Raw genomic sequence first — 16,623 nt, forward strand, 5'->3', positions numbered from 1 at the left:
AAGCCTCTTTGTCTCATAAAGAACAGCTTTTAAATGTTAAGTAACGGTATTACTTTTCCAAAAATCTATCTTCTATCTGTGAACTTTTTTTAAAGAAACTGGTTTCAACTCCAAGCCTATCTGAGCCACAGGATAAGATCCTGTTTAAAACAAAACACAAAAAACAAACAAAAACAAAAAGGGAAACTGATTTCAAGGTGGAAGGAGCATCTGCACTCAGGAGGAGTTTCGGTAACAAGGTTCATTGCTTTATTCATCCTTTACTTATTTCTAATATATTTTGAAACAGTCACATCAAAAGGTAGATGGCTTTGGGAGTAACGTCTATATATTACGCCCTTAACATCTCAGCCAATTCCAGAAAAATAGCTGTAGGGATGATTTGCAAGCTTTGGAAAGGAAGGCAAAGAATGAAAAAAAAAGCTATTTTTCCTCATGACTGTCTAATCAGACATATCACATAACCTGGGTATGGTGGTGCAGTCCTATAATACCAGGACTTGAGAGACAGAGGCAGAGACTGAAGATTACCCCAAATAGGCCAGCCTGTTTGATTGACATAGTAACTTCCAGGCCAGCCAGATCCACACAGTGAGTCTCTCTCTCTCTCTCTCTCTCTCTCTCTCTCTCTCTCTCTCTCTCCATATAAAATTAAGACTGCTCCCAGAAGGAACTGCTAGATCATTTTTAAAACACGCACTCTATTAAGGAAGAGTCATTTCTTTTTAAAATACAAAATTGAAACATATTAGTACATGGTGTTTAAAAACTGACATTGTTGATGCTATGTAAAGCCCAGGGAAAAACTTTTCTGTGTGCTACATATAGGCTAACATACACCAGAGCTTTTTTCCCATTCTACAGAATGAAGCATTTCTTTCAAAAGTGAAAACTCGCTGGGCTTGGTGGTGCAGCTACAAGGGAGAGTGAAGGAGGAGGATTGAAAGTTGTAGTTCCAACAAACAGAAAGACACTGAACCAAAATTATTTTAAAAAAGGCTTTAAAGGTGGGGTGGGTCAGAGTCTACAGCTCAGTGGAGGAGAACTTGTCTAGCAATTATGAGGATATAAGTTCTGTCCCCAGCATTGCAGGAAAATGGGGGGAGTCCACATAATTTCGAATTTTCAGAAGCATGTTGATTTCTTTAAAAAGTAAATAAGGAGAAACACATACAGCCCATCCCAATCTCCAAGTCACGGTATCTATAGGGAGGGGTCTTGGGGGAAAGCACGTGGCTAAGGTGAAGAAAGAACTCAAAAAAGGCCAAAGCCAAGAACTGGCCAGTGTGGATTTCGAGGGGTGGAAGATGATGCTGACTCTCCCTGGTAACAGGGAACAATCAAGTCCAACCACCAGACAGTGATGCCACTAGTAAATCCTCAGATTGGCGAGGACCTGGATGAGTGACGGGTGGGGGCGTGGTGCGCGCTCGCAGCGGGGAGCGGGGCGGAGCCTCCTGCCTCTCTGGCTGCCCAAGGTGGAGAGCGAGCCTGGCTGTGACGCGCGGCCCTCACGTGACCCGAGGCTGCAGAGCAGCGCCGCCTTGGGTGCAGTCGTCACTCCCATCTGGCCACCAGCTCCCTGCTGCTGTGCGCAGGGCGGGCTGGCATTGGGCCCGGGCCCAGCGGAGCAGGTAAGGCCCCAGGGCCCGCGCATGGTGCCCTGCCGATGCTGCGGAGCGCCGAGGAAAGCAGCAAGGGCGCGGCTGCCCGCGGCTTTCAGCTCGGGGCTCGGGGTCTACGCAGGGGAACAGCCCTGCCGGGGGCGGGACACGGGGGTCTCCGGGGAGGGCGGCAGAGCAGAGGACTGGGGACCTGGCCTTGGGGTCGCCCCGGGAGCCGCGGGCCGCAGGAAGGCTGATGGCGCGCGGCGGGGGGGGGGGGGGGGGGGGGCCGGGGGGGGGGGGGGGGGGCGGTGGCGCCAGGGGTGGCAGTGCCTGAGCCGCCTCCATCCCACCCGGCTGTCCGCAGGTCGGAGAAGCCAAGAGTTGCCCTGACGCATCTCACAGCGACTATTGAGAGGAGGAGGACGCAGCAGGGATAGGCCCAGGTTGGTGCCTGGGCAGTACTGGGGGCGGGGGTGGGGGTGATGCAGGAACGTCTGCTAAGCCCAGTTTGAGACCCCAGTCAAACCTCCCATCCTATCCTATTCTCCCTTTCAGTCCTCCATTTTGGTGATTGCAGAGCTCTGGGAAAGGCTCCTGGGAAATAAAAAATGGTGGGCTTTGCAGGAGGGAGGGAGAAGACAGAATGGGGGAGGGGCTAGAATTGGAGGCTCTCTAGAGGTTGCATAGTCTAAAATGGGGAAAAAATTATTTAGAAAAGTTACCTTGTCAGGTTCTGAATTTTGCTGGTCAGTGAACCAAGCATTCCATCTCTTTCCTTGCTCTGTCTTACTTGTATTCAAAGAATAACAACCTGAAAAAAAAAACTCATCATGGCAAATATCCACCAGGAAAACGAAGAAATGGAGCAGCCCGTGCAGAATGGGCAGGAAGATCGCCCTTTGGGAGGAGGCGATGGCCATCAGCCTGCAGGAAATAACAGACGCGGACAGGCTCGCCGTGTTGCCCCTAATTTTCGATGGGCCATTCCTAATAGGCAGATCAATGATGGGATGGGTGGAGATGGAGATGACATGGAAATGTTCATGGAAGAGATGAGAGAAATCAGGAGAAAACTTAGGGAGCTACAGTTGAGGAATTGTCTGCGTATTCTTATGGGGGAGCTCTCTAATCACCATGACCATCATGATGAATTCTGCCTTATGCCTTGACTTCTGCCAGTTTCCATGAGATTAATACTGTGATTCCCACTGTATCCCTTTTCCTTGCATTTTCCTGACATGCCTTTTCTGATCTCTTGTGAGCTTTGTGTATTTCCTTGTGTTGGATGGGTCTTGTGTTGTCAGCTTCTAATTGGAGATTGCCTTTGCACTCAGTGTAAGTTTCTGTCAACAGTACGGTTTTGCCCATTTGCATGGAAAATGTAAAGCTAATAAAGCATTGAAAAAGCAACCTAAACATTTATTATTGTCTCCTTAAAAGCATACATATGTACTTATATAAATACGTAAACAAAGAAATTGTGAAATGCAACAGTGTTTATTGGGGCACATGTATATGACTTTCCTTTTATTTGGAGCTTCATAAACAAAACAACTTTTCAGTGACTTTATGAGTGTGGTACAGGTACATAATTGTTAACCTGACAGACTTAAAGCATGCACCCTCCCCTTTAGATAAATTCTTAGAAGGATCCATGTTCTCTGAAATAGGGATCAATAATTGTCTTTCTGGGCTGTGGAATGGAACAGATCATGTGTGGGACTGTTGTTTTCGCTCCTTCCTTACTCAGCAGCATTTAACATGCCCAAGGCCTCCAGCCCCCACCCAGTACTTGGGGAGAACTTAAGGAAGTCTTCAGTCCTCCCCCATTCTCACTTGTCCATACAGCAAAGGATATGGATTCCTCCACATCACTCCTCTGAGGCATGCATTCACTTCTGATACATGTTTTTGTACCTATTGATATGTTTATAGCCCTCAACATAGCTAAATATCTGGTTTGTCTATAGCCCTCAATGTTTCAAGCCTCCCTTTTTGCCTCTATAATAGTGTGGAGAATGCCTTTATAACTTAAGGATATACGAGTTAGGTGAGTACCAATCCCGTGGGGTTTTGGCTCTTAAGAAAACAGCCCTTTCTGGTTTTATTTTTGTGCTCCCATTCAAAGACCTTAGGCATAAGTACAGTGGGACCTAGCATAACAGATTAACTAGGTGTTTCACGGGGTTATGCTCAGAACGGCATACTGCAAACCTCCAGAACACAAATGGGGCAAAGGCTTTATTTCTACCCTTGGTGGATTTCCTCAAGTGGCTGCTCTGCAGGCCTGCTCACCCAGTTTAACAGATTTATGTAGAAATGTAAATTACTTCGGGGGAAACAATCTTGAAGCTGGGTTATGCTTCTTGCCTCTGAAGCATGAAACTGCATTATGAGCTCTTTAAACAAAATGTGTCCTCTAGGCAGTAATTTTGTCATAATTATACCATACCTCTGTTTCTAGTCCAGGGCCTGACATAGTCAATATTTAATTGTTGATTGTTTTGATAGGTTAAGTATAATAGAGTTAGAAGCCCTGCTCAATGCTGTTCCTAATTGACTTCCAGTAGCTAAAGGCTAGTAATTACTGATCTGGAAAGCATTACATTAACGTCTCAAGAAGCATACCAAAGAAAGTATTGAATCCAATATGCAAAATTTTAGCCCTAATAGTATATTAGGGCTTAGAATGCAGACTCCCCTTACCTGCACAAATAAGGAAAATGTAAAAATTCTTGACACCTGAGTGCCTTTCCCAGTCCACTGCCCACTGTTACCAACATCTAAATCAGAAATTACTGCTTTTTACAGTTATGCAGGTGATTTTTTTTATCTGATTTTTGACAACATAGGCACAGGAGAAACTAGAAGAAATTGTACCATTTTAAAAACATAATCTGAATTACCTTACTTGATTCCACAATGAATATACAGTTCCAAAATACATTAGTAAAACTGGACTATATTAAATATTCAGAGCTGATACTGTTTTATCTTTATAAATGGCCTATTAATGCATTATCATAGATTTAGTACTAGTATATTGATAATAGGATTAAATTATACATTATAGTTGCTATGCATGTCCATGCTCTGCCCATTTATAACAATAATTCTCCCTTTGTCACCCTGAAGTTCACTGTCTGGCACCATGCCTGATGTATATTTAATAGCAAAATAAAGCATTCATTAAGTTGTTAAATAATTTCACAGTAGTGTAAAATTATATATAACAATCTGTATTTTTGTTTCTGGATATTCTACTTTCTATACACAATATAAAGTGTTAATGAAGAATACTTAAAAATATATATAATACTTTTTTATAGATATACAATAAAAGGTCACCAAATATGTTTAGATTGTGCTGAAAATTAAAGAATATAAACAACCATAATCCAGTTATCCAGGGATATCACTCATAATATTTTTAATTTCATCCTATATTTAGTCACAATAGAGCCAGATGCAGAACCTTACATGGGAAACACTGCCTCTTTCTAACCTTTAAAGTTGTGAGTGGAGGCATAGGTCTGTAATGCTAGCATGTGGGGGTGGGAACAGAGAGATTTTGAGTTTGAGGTCTTCCTGTCTCAAAAAAAAAAAAAAAATTACCTTCAAATTGCTGGCCAAAAATCCGGAGCCATTTTCAAGCCACTAAGTTTCAGTTGGCAATTTTTGATCATAAAGAAAGTATACTTACTTTATGTAATAGAACAACATAGAACTATTTGTGTATGGCATTTTCTAAAACATGTCAGAGAAAGAGAGAAAAGGCTGGATTCCATGAACAAGATGGATGGAATCTCATGTCTGTTCTCTGTCTCCTTTCCTGATAGCACATGTATTATGTAATGACACACTGATCTCTCTTAGAAAGATCTGACTTTTAAATTTTTAAACACATAACATGAATTGTAGTTGCAGTTGAGACAGAAAAGGAGGACCCATCTCTCCCTGAGGCACTAGGCAAGTATTAAGCACTGTTAAAAAATCACTATTACTAGTAAATTGTGTCCACTTTCCTGTAAATAAGCAAACACTGGGGGATCTGGCATTTGCACTCACTAATTAACTTCCTAATTCCTGCACTAGCTGCCTTAAGTAAAAGGACTATCGGTCAAAAAGCCAGCCAAACTCCCCTTCTGTCAGTATTAGCCAGCTTGAACATTTGAACACTTCACAGAGGCCTTTAAAAAACTATACAAAGATTGCAGCTGATTTCTCAACTTCCTGAAGGCACAGTTTAGTCAGGGATTGCCTGAAACTGTTTATACTAGATTTTTTTTTTTTTTTTTGCTATCCCAAACCATGATGAACTCTAGAGAACTAGGTAAACGTGAGTAGGATCAGACAAGCCTGACTTAGAAGTGTTTAATTATTATGCTTAGGACTGTAATAAACAACTGCAAAAGAGAATGAGATCAGCCAAGAAGAACACAGAGACGGAAAAGAGATTGGACTTACAATATTTAAAGGAGAATATAGCTCAGGCCCTAATATGCCAAGTTTGGAATTTATCAGAACCAACTGAGTTCAGATCTCGATCCTGTCCCCTACTTATTGTAAGCGAAGCAATGAAGAGCAAAAGACGAGGATACAATTTTCACATTAAATATATGAACACAGAAAGGATGAATGTAAGAGAATGATGAAGGGTATACTACTTCATGCTATCTGGTACAGTTTTAAAATATCACAGAAGGCAAAATTTAAGGCAGTGAGTGTTATGTAGATAAAGAGACACATTTAATAAAGAAAACTGATCAAACACCCCACCAGGAAAGTATCATATTTCTTAATGTACCTTCACCTTATGAAATAAAGCTGTATTAGTTACTTTTCCTGTTACTGTGATAAAAAAAATACCCTGAAAAATGCAACTTATATGAGAATGGGTTTATTTCTCACAGTTGAGAGTACAAGTTCATCACTGTAGGGAAGGGATGGTGGCAGGAGCTTGAGGCAGCCCATGGAGTGGTACCACCCAAATTTAGAATGAGTCCCTCAATCTCAATTAACCTAATGTAGATAATCCCTCACACACATGGCCACAGGCTAACTTAATCAAGATAATTCTTGACAGACAGGCCCAGAGGCTTATCTCTGGCGATTCTAGATCTCGAGAAGTTGACAATCAACAATAATCACAAAAGTAAAACAGCAGAATAAAATGATGATGAGTTAATTTTCTGTCACTGTGACAAATACATGAACAAAACAACTTAAATGAGAGATTTAATTTGGCTCCTGTTCTCAGAGGTTTTAGCCCATCATTACTTGATTCCATTGTGTTGGCTCTGAGGTGGAGCAGAAATGTCAATGTTCACAAACATGTGGCAAGGTCTTCTCACATCCGTGAAGTTAGGAAGCAGAGAGTGACAGGAAGGGACCCACCACAAGTTATATTTTTGCAAGGCATGTGCCTACTGACCTACTTCTTCCAAACGGGCCCCACCTCCTAGTATCTACCACCTTCCAATAATGCCATCATATTATGGATCTACCAAGATGAGCCAAAATAGAAAGACAGGGCAAATCTAGGTGACATAAAAGGGGAGGGAGGAGCCCACCTCTCCCTGGAATCCAATTGAAGGCACTTGCCAGCAAAGAAGCAAGAATCCCAGCACAATAAACATCTGATTAAGGCCATTGTCCCTTCCCAGGTGTAAATCTGCAGTTCTAACAATATCACTAGAAATTCCATTTATAGGGAAAGGACATGCATTAAAACCCCTGTGCAAATCTAGTGGCTCCTGATTTTATTTTATCAGTTTAAAGGCCTCTTTAGAGCAACTCTATAATTCCACTTATTGAAAGAGGAAGGAAAAAAGTTTTCTTGACAGGCTTTTGAGATGTAACATGACCACCATCAAAATGGTATATATGGATTAGGCTAAGACAAGTATTTGCTTATTCTCCATTGAAGAACACATACGTGCACTTGGATAAGTCCAACTTTCTGCAACTCTTTCTCTGACGATCCCATACTCATGCTCCTAGGTGTGTCTTGCTTTCTTTGGAGAGCCTCTCGTTCTCTCAATCATTGTGTTTAAGCATATATTAAAGTTCTTTAATAAAACTCTCCAACACTGTGGTAGAGAGACAGCTCAGCAGTTAAGAACACTTACTGGTCTTCCAAAGGATATAGGCTTGGTTCCCCACACTGACATAGCAAAAACAACAGTCCATAACTGTAGTTGTAAGGGATCTGATGCCCTAATCTGGCCTCCAATGCATTGCAAGCACTTGGTATTCCTACATACATGCAGGCAAAACACACTCATTTTTAAAAAATCTACAACACTATTTCATAAACATCAGACTAGTCCTGATATTCTCTTCAGGGTAAAAGTCACTAACCTCAGTTTGACCTGAGTTGAGGTCCCTAAAAGCTAAGAGAAACGCCTCAAGTTGCTGAGGATGGCTTCGAGGAGCTGTGTCTCTACCTCTTCACCAGAGACAAAGGAATTATTCCACTGATTAGGTCAGAGCCCTCACTATCCTGTCATTTTCCCAAAGCACATTAGTTGGCATTCAAGCCTTTAAGACATGAGCCCTCAGGGACGCTTCTGATTTAAACCATAACAGATATGTAGAAAAACCCATAAACAATGTTAGAAAGAACAATGAAAATTTTGGATATTTAGTAGCAAAAGTAGGAAAATATCATTAATGATATTGAAGATTTTGTAAAATTAGTAACCTATTTTACATTATTAGCATGTGAAACAGCAAACGACTGCTGAAAAAAATCTTTAAAATGTATCTGTGGGGCTGGAAAGATGGCTCAGCAGTTACAAACACTGACTGTTCTTGCAGAAGACTCGGGTTTGAATCCCAGCACCCACATGGCAGCTAACAACTGTCTGTAACTCCAGTTCCAGGGGATCCAATAGCCTCTTCTGTCCTCCAGGGGCATTGTACAACACGGGTGCATTTACCTACATGCAGGCAGTACACGCATACACATAAAATAAAAATAATAAATAATAAAAAATGTATCTGCGTATCATGGATGCAGTAGAACATTTGCCTAGCATGTAACAAGTTCTGCTATTGATTTCCAGTACCACAATAAGTAAATAAATAAGTAAATAAATAAATAAATAGTCTTCGGATAACTTCTCCAAATTGACACATAAGTTGGGCCACAAAAGAAGAATCAACACATTTCAAGCACTGCAACCTCTCTGAGTATATTTTAGTCTCTACAAAGACAATTAGAATTCCCTAATTATTTAGAAGTCAAACGACACTATCTAAATAAGGTTTGAGAAGAGAAGGAGTCACAACAGCAATTGGGAAATATTTTGAGTTTAGCGATAATGAAAATACAAAACCTGGACAAACATAGGAAGAAACTAATGTCGTCTTGCTGAATATCAGTGTACTTAATTGACCACCCTGCTTTTTGCACTCATTTTGGTGAGCACCCAGGTGTCAAAGTGGCCAGTTAGGACCATGAGTCAAACAGAAAATCACAACAAAGTCACATTGCTGTGGTTTTCCCAATGGCATGGCAGTAGGATTGGGATCAGATGGATCTGCACCAGGTGGTGAGAATCATCTCAGTGCTGAGGAGCTACAAACAAAACCTTCATTCTTCCTTACTGGCTCATTTAAGTAAGACTCATATTCATCATACATACCTGTGTGTGCACATATGCACATATGTGTAGATGATTCCTGGAGGAAACATATTGTTTCTGACAATAGCGTTGCTAGTATATGGTTGGACTAAATGTTATAGATATGTTCATAATAGTACTTTAATGTATTGTCTGCATTTGTTAAGTGGATAATGGTTTACTTGGTTATCCAGAACAAAACTAATTAGAGATTAACCCATGCCAAATATGTTTAACATGTTTTATTTTGTAATGATTTTTATTTATTTTTACTTTATGTGTGTGAGTGTTTTGCCTGCATGCATGTAAGTGTACCTGTGTGAGTGGAGGTCAGAAGTGATGTTGGATCCCCTGGAACTGGAGTTATAGATGGTTGTTAGCCACCAAATGGGTGCTGGGAACTGAACCCAGGTTCTCTGCAAGAGCAGCCAGTGCTCTTAACTGCTGAACCATCTCTACAGCCCCTTAACACATTTTTAAAGTATCATAAAATTACAGTAAACAAACATCTACACAGTCAAGTCTATAAAGTTAATATCAATAAAGTGGACACCTCTGGGTGGCTCCTCTAGTCACCTCTCTGCTAATAGGAACCACTATCCTCAAGCATTTTTTATCATTCTCATGCTTTGCTGGACATTGAACTATTCTTGAATGTATTCATAAACGAAACATACATAATTGCTTTTCATGTTTTAATCACTATTTATGTAAGTATTATATATTGGCTATTGGAAGATTTTTTTCTGAAAAAAGTTTCTGAGATTTTCCTTAAGGAGGTGACTTTTGTTATTTTAGGTATGCTGCACATACCTCAGTGTGTGCCTGAAACCTTGTGAGTACAGCCTTAAGCAAGCAATAGCTAATGAGGCCTCTCTGGACTCTCTCATAGATGATGCCAAGTGTGTCCACAGAGAAGTTCTGCTGCCAGATATGGTGGTGCATGCCTTTAATCCCAGTCCTCAGGAGGCAGAGACAGATGGATTTCTGTGAGATCGAGGCCAGCCTGGTCTCGTCTTCATAGTGAGTTCCAGGTGGGCTGGGACTAGGGAGACCCTGTCCAAAAAAAAAAAAAAAGAAAAAAAAAAAAAAGAAGTTGTACCAATTTTCCTCTCTTTGTAGTATAGTAAAATGTCATTGTTCTCCAATTTCTAATTATTTATTTATTTATTTTAGAATAAGCATTTCATTACAGCTTTAACATATTCAGTAACACATTCCAGAGCAAGGATACGTCTCTTTCAAAGGTGGCTGTAAATATTTATGATTTATGTTCAATTAATACAGTCATACAATATTGAACTCATTATAAACCCTGACAATTATACAATACTGAACTCAGTATAAACCCTGTAAGACATAAAATTGAATGAGTTTCTACCCTTTAAAGAAGATCTCAATTTCATTTTAAAATATGCTGTTTCCTACATTTTTAACTACTAACACTTAGATGTTTGCACATGTGTCTTTAATTTCTACGTATCTGATTATTACTAGTCACAGTCGGTTACACTCGGATCCTTACTACCTGAGTATGGATATAAAGTCATCAGGTAGATTTCCATGGTAATGTTTTTCACCTCTACTAATTAACATGAAGTAAGTTTTTATGCTTCTTCCTCAAATATAACTCATTTTTAAAATTTGTTGATTTTTGTGTGTGTATATCATATAGAACATCCCAATCTTATTCATCTATATACCGACTTCCCTCTATAAGTTACTAGGTTCAAAGTTGAATTAATAAAGTTATACATTATTGAACTCAGTATGAGCCCTGTAAGACGTAAAACTGAATGAATTTTTAACCTTTAAAAAAGACCTCCATTTCATTTTAGAATATATTGTTCCTTGCAGAAAGAATCATTGTTTTTGCTACTAACACTGAGATATTGGCGCATGCATCTCTAATCTGTATGTATCTAATTATTACTAGTCATAATCAGTTACACTCGAATCCTTGGCACCTGTGTACATCTATAGAGTCATCAGGTAGATTTCAATGGTAACGTTTATCACCTCTGCCAATTAACATGATGTAAATTTTCATGCTTCCTCCTCAAATATAATATATTTTTAAAAATTTGTTTGTTTGTGTGTGTGTGTGTGTGTGTGTGTATAACACAGAACGTCCCAACCTTCTTATTCAACTATACACCCACTTCCCAGATGGCACCTTTCAATAGCCTCCCTCCCCCCACTAGAGCCCTTATACTCTGTTATCCCTGCTACTGTCCGCTGTGTTGTTGGCACCCCCAGCCATTCCCCACTACTTGTCCATTTGGTGAATCTAGTCAGCCTATCTAGAGGTCTTTGTTTTAGGAATGTCAGCTGTTCCTCATCTAGCAGCAATCAGTTGTCAATATTCCTTTAGATAAGATTGGGGTCTGCTGTTCACTTTCCCAGTTCTATGCTGGGTTACTATCTGGGAGTCCCTTTGGCCACCCTGGCTAACAACTCAAAAGAAGGTATCTCCTATCTGGCTTGTTGCTTGTTATGTAGCCTTTAGCTATAATATGGACTCTTAAAAATTATATTGGCCCCTTTTATCTTTGGTTATACTTTCCTTTTGGGTGTTTAAGGCCATACAGTTGGTCCACATAAACCAATTTATTTTTACTATTAAGGTCGTTTGAGGATCTGTTCCTCAGGGGTCACATGGGCTTGGGAGGAGCCCCAGGCTCCTTTCTTTTACCAGTTCCGCCTATGTGAAGATAAGTCAAAGGTCCTGCTCGATCATGGCTGGCTTTACTTGGAAGCATGGAGGAAATGATTCCTCTGTGTTGACCCTCCTCTTTGTACACTAGACACTGGTTCAAGTGCAACTGTTGGGGTATCCCAGCTTCCTTGATCAAGAGGACAGGTGACCCACCACCATTAAAGGACATTTTGAGAGATTCTCATAGTCCCCTGGAACTAGTCAACCTAGGAGGGCAAGGAGCAAAAACTGTCCTTTATGTCCCTCTGACCAAATTATTATAGGCCTCAAAGTATGTCTGTTAAACACCCAAGAAGGTTAGTTCCACCAGTCTGGTACTTTTAATTACCATGTGTCATGTAGATAAATCTTGGGCAAAGACAAGTTATTCTCAGATAAACCTTACCTAGACATATATTTCTTGATCTCCTATGTAAAATTTGCCAGTAGGTTGCTGGAGTAATATGGTTCCCTCTGTTTTTTAAAACTACCTAGGCATTTTTATCTGTCACATTGTCTCACCCTTTCATCATGGTTTCCCCAATTAAGGTGCCCCCATTTTCCCCCTTTCTCCTTTAATAATACCCTTCTCCTACAGTCCTACCTCTCTTGAGCTCCTTCTTTCCCTTTATCCCCTAGTTTCCCTGTATACGATTCCCTCCCCCCTCCATTAAACTAACCCAATTTTTATCCATATCTCTCTTATTAAGGCCTGATTCCTACTGTTCTTCTCTTTCAGGTTCTTTCTTTTCCTTTACCTCCCTGGTTCCTTTCCATTATCCTGGTTCCTGCAGTTATGTCTGGATACATAGTCACTTGTCCGGGTTTGGTTCTAGGAACCACATATGAGGGAGAACATATGTCGATTGTTTTTTCTGAGTCTGTGTTACTTCACTTAGTATGACAGTTTCTAGTTTCATCCATTTACCTGCAAATCTCATGATTTCATCTTTCTTTACTGCTGAGTAAAACTCCATCATATAACTGAACCACATTTTCATTATGCACTTGTCAATTGAGGGACACTTAGGTTGCTTCCATCTCTTAGCTATTGTGAAAAGAGCAGCAACAAACGTGGATGTACAAGTGTCTCTGCAATAGGATGAGTTCTTTGGGTATATGCCAAGGAGTGGTATAACTGGGTCAAACGGTAGGTTCATTTGTACTTTTTTAAGAGTTCTCCATACTGCTTTCCATAGGGTTTGAACAAGTTTGCAGGCCCACCAGCAGTGGATGAGCATTCCCCTTTCCCCACATCCTCTCCAACATTTGGTATCATTTGTTCTCTTGATTTTTTATTTCTTCTTTTGAGAACTCTCTGTTCAGGTCCTTAGCCCATCTTTTAATTGGGTTACTTCTTGTGTTGATTCTCTGTTTCTTGAGTTCATTATATATTCTGGATATTAAACCTCTGTCAGATGTGTTGATGGTGAAGATTTTCTCCCATTCTGTGAGTTTTCCGTTCGCTTACCTGGTTGCTCCCTTGGATGTACAGAAGCTTTTTAGTTTAATGAGGTCCCATTTGTTAATTCTTACCCTTGTTTCCTGAGCAATTGATATCTGCTTAAGAAAATCCTTTCCTACACCTATGTCTTGTCGGTTTTTTCCAAAGTTTTCTTCTAACATTTTCAGACTTTCAGGCTTAACATTGATGTCTTTGATCCATTTGGAATTGACTTTTGTGCAGGGTGAAAGATAGGGGTTTAGTTTCATTCTTTTGCAGGTGGAGATCCAGTTTTGCCAGCACCACTTGCTGAACATGCTGTCTTTCTTCCAATGAATATTCTTGGCCCCTTTGTCAAATATCAGGTTGCTGAAATTGCATTTACTCATATTTGGGTCTTCAATTTTGTTCCATTGATCTATGGGTCTATTTTTGTGGCAGTACCATGTTGTTTTTATGACTATAGCTCTGAAATACAGCTTAAAATCTGATACAATAACTCCCACCCCCAGGCATTGCTCTTAGTGCTGAGGGTTGCTTTGGCTTTGGCTATCCGAGGTCTTTTGTGTTTCCATATGAATCTTAGGATGGTTTTTTCCAATTCTCTGAAAAAATGTCAAGGGGATTTTGATTGGTTTTGCATTGAATCTATAAATAGATTTTGGTACGATGGTCATTTTCACAATATTAATTATTCCAATCCATGAGCATGACAGGTCCTTCCATCTTCTGATGTCTTCCTTAATCTCTTTCTTTAAAGATTTAAAAATTTAATTGGAAAGGTCTTTAATGTCTTTGGTCAGGTTTATTCCGAGATTTTTTTTTTTTTGCAGCTATTGTGTATGAAAGGGAGTGTTTCCATGTACTCTTTCTCTGATTGTTATTTTCTAGCCTCCTGAGTACTCCCTTGAGCTACATTCCTCGTTCAGAGTCACTGTTCCTTAGGTGAATTCTGTCATGGGATGTGTTGCTTTGGTTCCATGCCGGGACCAGTGACCAGAGAATAAGGGAGTTTTCAGCTGCCACTTAGTTTAATGTTTCCTTAACACTAACACAGAAGAGTGATGTACTCGGAGATTCAGACCAGTGCCTGGAGTGCTGCAGCCACAGACAGAGGAGATTCAAGAGACAGGCTTGGGGACAGTAGGAAGGCCTGTTACTGAGCTTGGACATTTATTTAGCAAACTGATACTGAGGGTGGCAGAGGTGGCTTGGCCTCTGCCCCTGAAAATTTCTGGAACAATAGAGGAATCTCAGCATGTGTTTCCTGGCTGGAATCCTTGTCCAGAAGTTCCTGAAGCCCCAGAGTCCCCAAGTGCCTGCTTTTGATGGTGTCTACAGAAAACCCTGGTTTTCAAAGGCCTTCTCTGCATCTATTGTGATGACAATGTGGTTCTTGCCTTTGAGCCCATTTATATGATTTATGACGTTTATTGACTTACGTATAATGAACCATCTGTGCATCTCTGGGATAAAGCCGACTTGATCATGGTGGATGATCTTTTTGATGTGTGTCTGTATGCAGTTTGCAAGTATCTTGTTGAGAATTTTTGCAACTATGTTGATTAAGAATATGGGTCTATAGTTTTCTTTTTTTTGCTTGTATCTTTTCCCGGCCTTGGTATTAGAGTGATGCTGGCTTCATAGAAGGAATTTGGAAGTTCTCCTTCCATTTCTATCTTTTTGAATAAATTAAGTAGCATTGGATGTAGATCTTCTTTAAATGTCTGATAGAATTCTGCTGTAAATCCATCTGGCCCTGGGCTTCTTTTAGTCGGGAGGTTTTGTATTACTCTTTCAATTTCTTTTTGTGATATGGGTCTGTTTAAGCTGTTAGCCTCTTTTTGGTTTAAGTTTTGGTGGTTCCCATGCTTTTAGATATCTGTCCATTTCTTTTAGGTTTTCAAATTTAGTAGCATATAGGTTTTTAAAGTATTCCCCTATAATGTTCTGTATCTTTCTGGTGTCTGTTGTGATGTTTCCCCTTTCATCTCTGATTTTGTTGATTTGGAGGTAATCTTTCTTTCTTTTGGTTAACTGGGCTAGCGGTCTTTCAATCTTGTTTATCTTTTCAAAGGACCAACTCTTGGATTCATTGATTCTCTGTATTGTTTTCTTTGTTTCGGTTTCATTAATTTCTGCCCTGATTTTTGATATTTCTTCTTGTTTGCTGGGTTTGGGTTTCATTTGTTGTTGTTTTTCAAGTGTCTTAAGTTACAATGTTAAGTCATTTATTTGTGTTTTTTCCGATTTTTTGATGTAGGCACTTAGAGCTATAAACTTCCCTCTAAGGACAGCATTCAGCATGTCCCAGAGGTTTTGTTGTGTTGTATTGTCCTTTTCATTTAATTCCAGGAATAATTTTCTTTCTTTCTTAATTTTTCTTTTGACCCATTCATCATTTATGAGTGTGTTGTTTAATCTCCATGTGTTCATGTGGTGATTAGGGCTTCTTCCGGTGTTGATTGTAAGGTTTATTGCACTGTGGCCTGATAGAATGCATGGAATTACTTCAATCTTTTTGTATTTGTTGAGGTTTTGTGCCCCAGTATATGGTCAATTTTTGGAGATGGTTCCATGGGGTGCTGAGTAGAAAGTATGTCCTTTGGTGCTTGGGTGGAATACTCAGTAGATGTCTGTTAAGTCCATTTGATAGAACGTATTGTTTAATTCAGATATCTCTCTGTTAACTCTCTGCCCTGTTGTCCTAACTAATGGAGAAAGTGGGGTATGGACATCCCCTACTATTAATGAGTTGGGATTAATCTGGGTCTTAAAGTCTTGTAGTATTGTTTTATTGAATTTGGGTGCACCATAGTTTGGTGACTATATGTTCATGATTGTATTATCTTCTTGATTCATTGTTCCTTTGATCAAAATGAAGTGGCCCTCTTTATCTTTTCTGATTAGTTTTAGTTTAAAATTTATTTTGTCAGATATTAGAATTGCAACACCCGCTTTTTTCTTATTACCATTTGCTTGGTATATTTTTTTTCATCCTTTCATTTTAAGATAGTGTCTGTCCTTGAAAGTGAGATGAGTTTCTTGCAGACAACAAAAATGTGGGTTTTGTTTCTTAATCCATTCATATAGTTTGTGTCTTTTGACTGGGGATTTCAGTCCATTGATATTTAAAGTTATTAATGAAAGATGTGTATTGATTCCTGTCATTTTTACTTCTGTTCACATTCTTGGTATAGCTGTGCATTTCCATAGTTATACCTTCATTAAGTTTCTTTCTGT

General features: G+C 39.8%; 1 protein-coding gene across 2 annotated transcripts; it reads left to right on the top strand.

Annotated features, from left to right (window-relative positions):
• The first annotated feature begins 1,469 nt into the window (after positions 1–1,469).
• Positions 1,470–3,017, top strand: Bex3 (brain expressed X-linked 3). Of its 2 annotated transcripts, none has more exons than XM_008832338.3 (3): positions 1,470–1,634; positions 1,972–2,050; positions 2,410–3,017. In XM_008832338.3, exon 3 carries the CDS (start codon positions 2,438–2,440, stop codon positions 2,774–2,776), a length of 339 nt encoding a protein of 112 aa, XP_008830560.1. In that variant the 5' UTR covers positions 1,470–1,634; positions 1,972–2,050; positions 2,410–2,437; the 3' UTR covers positions 2,777–3,017. The 2 variants fall into 2 exon arrangements, with proteins under 2 accessions (XP_008830560.1, XP_017653404.1); XM_017797915.2 differs by having other exon boundaries at positions 2,456–3,017.
• The last annotated feature ends 13,606 nt before the right edge of the window (positions 3,018–16,623 follow it).

The sequence above is a fragment of the Nannospalax galili genome, unplaced genomic scaffold (assembly GCF_000622305.1).
Source record: "Nannospalax galili isolate Female #2095 unplaced genomic scaffold, S.galili_v1.0 scaffold671, whole genome shotgun sequence".
NCBI classification, from domain to species: domain Eukaryota; kingdom Metazoa; phylum Chordata; class Mammalia; order Rodentia; family Spalacidae; genus Nannospalax; species Nannospalax galili.